The 9,210-nt window shown below is 33.2% G+C and overlaps 1 protein-coding gene across 1 annotated transcript in view; it reads right to left on the minus strand.

Moving 5' to 3' along the window:
• LOC119600559 (myb-like protein P) overlaps positions 1–6,384 on the minus strand; it is a 28,577-nt gene extending 22,193 nt beyond the window's left edge. Inside the window, exon 1 of the mRNA XM_037950867.1 lies at positions 6,364–6,384. Within this exon, the coding sequence (XP_037806795.1) occupies positions 6,364–6,369 (6 nt within the window). The 5' untranslated portion in view covers positions 6,370–6,384. The remainder of the gene's footprint in view (positions 1–6,363) is intronic.
• Between the last annotated feature and the right edge of the window lie 2,826 nt (positions 6,385–9,210).

The following is a 9,210-nucleotide window of genomic DNA, read 5'->3' on the forward strand; positions in this document are numbered from 1 at the left end:
TTAGACTTATCTATAATATAGACTGTGCTATAGTCAAGACTATAGACTTATCTATAGTCAAGACTATTGACTTATCTGTAGTCAAGACTATAGACTGTGCTATAGTCAATACTATAGACTTATCTATAGTCAAGACTAAAGACTTATCTATAGTCAAGACTATAGACTTATCTATAGTCAAGACTATAGACTTATCTATAGTCAAGACTATAGACTTATTTATAGTCAAGACTATAGACTTATTTATAGTCAAGACTTTAGACTTATTTATAGTCAAGACTATAGACTGTGCTATAGTCAAGACTATATACTGTTCAATAGTGAAGACTATAGACTGTTCTATATTCAAGAGTATAGACTGTTCTATAGTAAAGACTATAGACTGTTCAATAGTCAAGACTATAGACTGTTCTACAGTCAAGACTATAGACTGTTCAACAGTCAAGACTATAGACTGTTCTATAGTCAAGACTATAGACTGTTCAATAGCCAAGACTATAGACTGTTCTATAGTCAAGACTATAGACTGTTCTATAGTCAAGACTATAGACTGTTCTATAGTCAAGACTATAGACTGTTCTATAGTCAAGACTATAGACTGTTCTATAGTCAAGACTATAGACTGTTCTATAGTCAAGACTATAGACTATTCTATAGTCAAGACTATAGACTATTCTATAGTCGAGACTATAGACTGTTCTATAGTCAAGACTATAGACTGTTCTATAGTCAAGACTATACTCAAGACTATGGACTGTTCTATACTCAAGACTATAGGTTCATCTATAATCAAGACTATAGAGTGATCTATAGACAAGACTGTAGATTGAAGAAGACTATAGACTGATCTATAGTCAAGACTACAGACTTATCTATAGTCAAATATATAGACTAATCTATAGTCAAGCCAATAGGCAGATTTATAGTAAAGTCTATCTTTATCAAAATTCTAAAAATATATATTTAAAGTTATTGTCCCCCCAAATGTCACATAGTGCCCCACAGATTCTATATGTATATCAATTTGTAGCAAGTTAAAACTTTGTAATACTTATTTTTCCAAACCCCTTATTTTCTCCTTTTGTTCATACCAGAAAAAAACTTGTTGTAACTGTAACAAATTCTATAACATAAATGACATAAAACGACTATTCTTTTCATTTCTCTTCCTTTTTTTTTTTGAAGCTGTGGCATGTATAGTAAGAAGCTTGCCACAGTACACTTGTGTAAGAAATGAAAAAAAAAAAAAAGAAAATATGAAGAAAAACCAACTGTTGCAGCTGCAGCTATTGCTTAGCATTTACTTAAGTGTTAAGTTGTATAAACAGGCTGGCTGTTGTGCCTTAACTTATTACTCCAGAGCTATTGATACCATTTAAAATACAAGTTTTCCTTAAAAGTTTATGAGTGTAGTATGCCTTTAGGTTACAACAAGAGACTCTACTCTAGCAGCTAAATATAATCTTGTTGAAGTTCCTCTAACTCTTGTTCATTGGGTTTTGGTTTTATCTATTATTGTTTTCTTTTAAGTATAAAGAAATTCTAGTTTAAAACTCAGTCATCCTGTTCTTTTATTTTTTTTTTTCACAATTGACCAGTTGGTCAACCATTCTCTTTTTGTTGTTGTTGTTGTTTTTAGTGTTATAGTTACTGGGCCATCTCCTTGTTGTCTCCTAAATGTTGCATCATTATTTATATAATTTCATTGCTAAGTAATGTTGTTGCTGCTGCTGTGACTGTTATTATGTCTACCATTTAATATAATTTGTGTTTGCTGGCTGCCTTAAGTTGTCTTACATTCTCTTTTCCTGTTATTTCACATTACAACTCCTTTTTTGAGTTTAAAAATCATTTTTATAAATTTAGCTTTTTTTACCCAACATACATAAAGTCAAAATTATAGCTTAGGCTAGACTATAGTCTAGGTTATAGTTCAGACTATAGTTCAGACTATAGTCCAGACTAAAGTTCACACAATAGTTCAGACTATAGCCCAGGCTATAGACCAGACTATAGTCCTGACTATAGATCAAGCTATATGCACCACTATAGCTCAGGCTATTCCAGACTTCAATTCAGACTTAGTCCAGACTATAGTTCAGATTATAGTTCAGAATATTGTCCATGCTATAGTTCAGTCTATAGTCCAGACAATAGCTCAGTCTATAGTTCAGACTACAGTTCAGACAATAGTTCTGACTATGGTCCTAACTATGGTCCAGGTTATATAGTTCAAGATGTAGTCAAGACTATAGTTCAGTCTATTATAGTCCAAACTATAGTTCAGACTATAGTCCAAACTATAGTTCAGACTATAGTCCAGACTATTATAGTCCAAACTGTAGTTCAGACTATAGTCCAGACTAAAGTCCAAACTATAGTTCAGACTATAGTTCAGACTATTGTCCAGACTATAGTTCAGACTATTGTCCAGACTACAGTTCAGACTATAGTCCAGCCTATAGTTCAGACTATAGTCCAGACTATAGTTCAGACAATAGTCCAGACTATAGGCCAGACTATAATTCAGACTATAGTTCAGACTACAGTTCAGACTATAGTTCAGACTATAGTTCAGACTACAGTTCAGACTATAGTCCAGACTATAGTTCAGACTATAATCCACAATATATAATCCAGACTATAGTTCAGACTATAGTCCAGACTATAGTTCAGACTATAGTCCAGACTATAGTTCAGAGTATAGTTCGGACTATAATTCAGACTATAGTCCAGTCCATAGTTTAGACTATAGTTCAGACGATAGTCCAGACTATATTTCAGACTATAGTTCAGACTTAGTCCAGACTATAGTCCAGTCCATAATTTAGACTATAGTTCAGACGATAGTCCAGACTGTATTTCAGACTATAGTCCAGGCTATATTTCAGACTTAGTCCAGACTATTGTTCAGACTATAATTTAGACTATAGTCCAGACTATAGTCCAAACTATAGTTCAGATTATAGTTCAGAATATTGTCCAAGCTATAGTTCAGACAATAGTCCAGACTATAGTTAGGACTATAGTCCATACTGAACTTAAAACTACAGTTCAGACCATAGCCGAGACCTTATTTCAGACTATAGGCGTGACTATAGTCCAAAATATAGTTAAAACTACAGTTCAGACTATTCTACAGATTATTGATTGTAATACCGACTTTATTTCAGACTACAGTTCATACTTAAAACCAGATGTTTAAGTTTAAAACCAGCTTGTTTGCTGGGTTATTTGAAAATTTCTTCTACATAAACTAGATTTGTTTTCCCAGGAAATTTTGTAAAGATTTTCATTTAGGAAAACGTTATTTTTCCAACCATTTACTATAAGATTTTAATAAAGTGATTCTTTTATTAAAAGATTTATTCGCGTGCCTTTTTTATAATAAACAAAAAAAAATATAATTAAGAGATAAGCAAAGTTAATTGGTCACAGTGGAACATTCTAAAGAACTAACCAATGAAGTGTTTGATTCCTAAATCACAGGGAAGTGATAAACCCCATGAAACTAGCCCCGTTGTTAGTTGTGTGTGTGTAAACAGATTCAAATTTTAGCAGTTTATGTAAAATGGAATCGATCCCTTACGTTTTAGGAGGAAAATTACGACTTTTCCACACCCCTAACTAGTTCCATAACTACCGCATTTAATGTGTTTTGAACTATGAAAGCTTAATTTTTATTCAATCCCTTTTCATTATGTAAACTTTACCAAAATTTCCCAAATTCCTAAAGTGTGTTAAAAATTCGTCTAATACCGTTATTCTGTTGAAAAAAAACTATTTTAAGTAGTCTTTGGTTTATATTAACGGTCATGTTTTTGTTGACTGACCAACCAATTCTTTTTAAAGGTTTATAAAGAAAAACAATTTGGTCAAATTACTGGCACATGTTTTCAAGTTGCCCTCACAGTCAATCCATACGTCCATTACGTCCGTCTTGCTGAGATTCTAACATGTACAATTTCTTAGCAATAAAAATTTCTTTAAAACTTCTTTCATAAACAAAGAAAGAAAAAAAGAGGAATTCATCCTGCTTGCATATTACAGCAGCTTCATCATAATGATCTTCATCCTCACTCAATATTACCTATTAGAAAAAAACACAGACGCCTTTTTCTTGATTTGGCAACCAACAGCTTAAAACGAAGAACCTGCCTGCCTCGTGGGTTGCCCCCGACTTGTTCTGGTTTTTAACGCTGCATTTCTTGGTGTTTGCCAACAACAACAAAAAAATTAAATCAAGATCACCGATCACCACGAAAAAAAAAAATAACTAAAGATCGCGCAACTTACAGTAGAGTTTAAAGAATGAAAAACTGGTTCTCTTTATTTGTTTTTAACTTGTTTTTTGCTCTAGCTGTTGATCTTTTTTTCGGTCAGGGAGTTGTTACTGTTTTGTTTTTTTCTTCCAACTTTTAATGTTGTTAGAGAGCCTGTTATGAGGAAATATTTCCTTGTCTTTAGTTTTGTGTTCCTGTCTGAAAACTATTATGCTGTTGGTGTTTTTCTACAACTACAACTTATGCCAGTTTTACTAGCTGTTTTCTATACTCTCCCGTTCTCTTTGGGTTTGGTGTTACAGTTATTTTAACCAGATTTAATGATCCTAATACTGGATTTTGGACACACAAGTTTGTTAGAGGGATTTGTTACAATTTTTAATGGATGATGTGGAATGGCTCATATCATAGTTGACTTTGTTAACTATAGTTTGGATTTTAGTCTAAACTATAGTTTGGACTCTAGTCTGCTCTAGAAATCTGATCTAGAACTGAACTAAAGCTAAACTAGAACTGAACTAGAATGGAACTAGAACTAGCACTGAACTAGAACTGAACTAGAACATAACTAAAACTGAACTAGAACTGAACTAGAACTTTTCTAACTAAAACTGAACTAGAACTGAACTAGAATGGAACTAGAACTAGCACTGAACTAGAACTGAACTAGAACTGAACTAGAACTGAACTAGAACTGAACTAGAACTGAACTAGAACTGAACTAGAACTGAACTAGAACTGAACTAGAACTGAACTAGAACTGAACTAGAACTGAACTAGAACTGAACTAGAACTGAACTAGAACTGAACTAGAACTGAACTAGAACTGAACTAGAACTGAACTAGAACTGAACTAGAACTGAACTAGAACTGAACTAGAACTGAACTAGAACTGAACTAGAACTGAACTAGAACTGAACTAGAACTGAACTAGAACTGAACTAGAACTGAACTAGAACTGAACTAGAACTGAACTAGAACTGAACTAGAACTGTACTAGAACTGAACTAGAACTGAACTAGAACTGAACTAGAACTGAACTAGAACTGAACTAGAAATGAACTAGAACTAGAACTGAACTAGAACTGAACTAGAACTCAACTAGAACTGAACTAGAACTGAACTAGAACTGAACTAGAACTGAACTAGAACTGAACTAGAAACTGAACTAGAACTGAACTAGAACTGAACTAGAACTGAACTAGAACTGAACTAGAACTGAACTAGAACTGAACTAGAACTGAACTAGAACTGAACTAGAACTGAACTAGAACTGAACTAGAACTGAACTGAACTAGAACTGAACTAGAACTGAACTAGAACTTAACTGAACTAGAGCTGAAATAAAACTGAACTAGAACTGAACTAGAATGAACTAGAACTGAACTATAGAACTGAACTAGAACTGAACTAGAACTGAACTAGAACTGAACTAGAACTGAACTAGAACTGAACTAGAACTGAACTAGAACTGAACTAGAACTGAACTAGAACTGAACTAGAACTGAACTAGAACTGAACTAGAACTGAACTAGAATGAACTAGAACTGAACTAGAACTGAACTAGAACTGAAATAAAACTGAACTAGAACTGAACTAGAACTGAACTGAACTAGAACTGAACTAGAACTGAACTGAACTAGAACTGAACTAGAACTGAACTAGAACTGAACTAGAACTGAACTAGAACTGAACTAGAAACTGAACTAGAACTGAACTAGAACTGAACTAGAAACTGAACTAGAACTGAACTAGAACCGAACTAGAACTGAACTAGAACTGAACTAGAACTGAACTACAACTGAACTACAATCTGGACTATAGTTTATTGACTGGACTTTTGTCCGTACTGTAGTTTACCTTTAGTCTGGACTACGACTAAAGTCTCGACTATAATCCAGACTGTTGTCTGGTACCTGAACTATTTACCGCCTAGAAGATTACTACCAAAGCCCCATTCATTCGCGAATAATTTAGAGAACGGCTCCTGATCACATATAGTGCACTCTCGAATTTCATATGACCAAACTTTTTAAGTTCATCATAAAAACAGTTATAGTTAAACAACAACAATAATTACCTTCATATTACGAAGACCCAAAAGCCACTCCAATTAGACAGAAAGTGGGAGAGGAAGCAAGCTAGCGAGTTCATCAGCTGTAAATAGACAAAATGGAGAAAAAAATATTACAGATATATTCGATAACAGAGTGAGTAGAGTAAAAAATTTAAGTAAAAAAATTGATTTCCTATAAAGTCTACATTTTCCATCCATATGAGAAAATGTGTTTTACATTTTTGGGATTTGGAAAACGTGTTTTAGTGCAAAAAGAACAGAGCAACAAGAAAAAAGTAGTGGCTGGATTTGTTACTCGTATTGTAACTGTCAGTCAAAACAAGTAGGCTGACTGTTGCCTATTTTTTGCTGATGATACATATTGGCCACAGTAGAGAGAACTAGCTAGACCAGGCTTAAAACTAGGCAAATCAAAAAAAAAAAAAAAGACGTTTAAAGTAATTCTAACAGTATTTTTTATATAATGATGGCTAAAAGCAGGAGAAATACATAGTTTTGGTTAAAGATGTTTGAAAAGTGTGCGAAGAAAATCTAGTTTGGTTTGAATATTTTCATTTAGAAAAGAAATTGCGTTGGCAAATTATTAAGATCTATTTCTAAAGAAATTTATTTAGATGTTAGATAAATTTTTGACAATTTTCTTTAAAAAAAATCAATAAAACTTCACCCTTATCACTATTTTTACCCAAAAATTCCCACAAGGTTTAGAATATACACAAAAAGGCCGCATTTAAAAAAAAATTTTTTTGTTCTTTTCTATAATAAAATAAATAATTATTAAACATTTAAATCAGAGCATCCAACTAAATCGTTTTATTCACACATGAAAACCAGCAGCAGCCTGCAAAAGATCAACATGATCTACAAGAGTAGAAGTTTGATCTGCAATCCATACATAACAACAACAACAACGAAATATTTCCAAAACTTAAATGATAATGATTACGATTTTGTAGCTTATTTTATTTTTTAACAAATTCGTAGAAAATTTTAAAAACACAATCTACCTGAAAATATATTTTTTCTACACAGTCTTGGGACAATTAAAATGAATTCTTTAAAACCAAAAATATAAAAAAAATTGAAAGAATTCAAAATGTATAGATCTGCTTTTAAACTAAATAAAAGAAATAACCATAAGGAAATCATAAAGAACAAGAAAGTTAGCTTAACAACAAGTCGGACAGACGTCTTAAGAATTGCACAAGCTGTAGGTTATAGGAGTATCGTGTCTCAATATCTCTTGTGTTTTCTTTACTATATAATAAACTCCATATTGAGGCGAAGAAATGTCAGTGTGTCTGACTGTTTTGGCTGCTGTCTAAAATGTGCGTTTATCTTTTTTATGGTTTGGGAAAGCAAACTCAGAGATGAACAAACCAACATAAAATTTAACTAGAACTGAAGTAGAAGTGAACTAGAACCGAACTAGAACTGAACTAGAACTAAACTAGAACTGAACTAGAACTGAACTAGAACTGAACTAGAACTGAACTGAACTAGAATTGAACTAGAACTGAAAGAGAACTGAACTAGAACAGAACTAGAACAGAACTAGAACTGAACGGACTGAACTAGAACTAGAACTGAACTAGAACTGAACTAGAACTGAACTAGAACTGAACTAGAACTGAACTAGAACTGAACTAGAAACTAAACTGAACTAGAACTGAACTAGAACTGAACTAGAACTGAACTAGAACTGAACTAGAACTGAACTAGAACTGAACTAGAACTAAAATAGAACTGAACTAGAACTGAACTAGAACCGAACTAGAACTGAACTAGCACTGAACTATAACTGAAAGAGAACTGAACTAGAACTGAACTAGAACTGAACTAGAACTGAACTAGAACTGAACTAGAACTGAACTAGAACTGAACTAGAACTGAACTAGAACTGAACTAGAACTGAACTAGAACTGAACTAGAACTGAACTAGTACTGAACTAGAACTGAACTAGAACTGAACTAGAACTGAACTAGAACTGAACTAGAACTGAACTAGAACTGAACTAGAACTGAACTAGAACTGAACTAGAACTGAACTAGAACTGAACTAGAACTGAACTAGAACTGAACTAGAACTGAACTAGAACTGAACTAGAACTGAACTAGAACTGAACTAGAACTGAACTAGAAGAACTGAACTAGAACTGAACTAGAACTGAACTAGAACTGAACTAGAACTGAACTAGAGCTGAACTAGAACTGAACTAGAACTGAACTAGAACTGAACTAGAACTGAACTAGAACTGAACTAGAACTGAACTAGAACTGAACTAGAACTGAACTAGAACAGAACTAGAACTGAACTAGAACTGAACTAGAACTGAACTAGAACTGAACTAGAACTGAACTAGAACTGAACTAGAACTGAACTAGAGCCGAACCAGAACTGAACTAGAACTGAACTAGAACTGAACTAGAACTGAACTAGAACTGAACTAGAACTGAACTAGAGCCGAACCAGAACTGAACTAGAACTGAACTAGAACTGAACTAGAACTGAACTAGAACTAAACTAGAACTAAACTAGAACTAAACTAGAACTGAACTAGAACTGAACTAGAACTGAACTAGAACTGAACTAGAACTGAACTAGAACTGAACTAGAACTGAACTAGAACTGAACTAGAACTGAACTAGAACTGAACTAGAACTGAACTAGAATTGAACTTGAACTAAACTAGAACTAAACTAGAATTATACTGGAGTTAGAAATGATCTTAAACTAGGAGATTTAGCAACCAAAAACCGCTTATTGTGAATAATCAGCTCGTGGAACATTCACGATAGAAAATTCGATCTCCATTTATTCCCGATAAAAACAAAAAAATTCAGGTTCTT

This window comes from Lucilia sericata, unplaced genomic scaffold (genome assembly GCF_015586225.1).
Source record: "Lucilia sericata isolate MDLA Ls3-8-SP2 unplaced genomic scaffold, ASM1558622v1 Contig000116F_arrow, whole genome shotgun sequence".
NCBI classification, from domain to species: Eukaryota; Metazoa; Arthropoda; class Insecta; order Diptera; family Calliphoridae; genus Lucilia; species Lucilia sericata.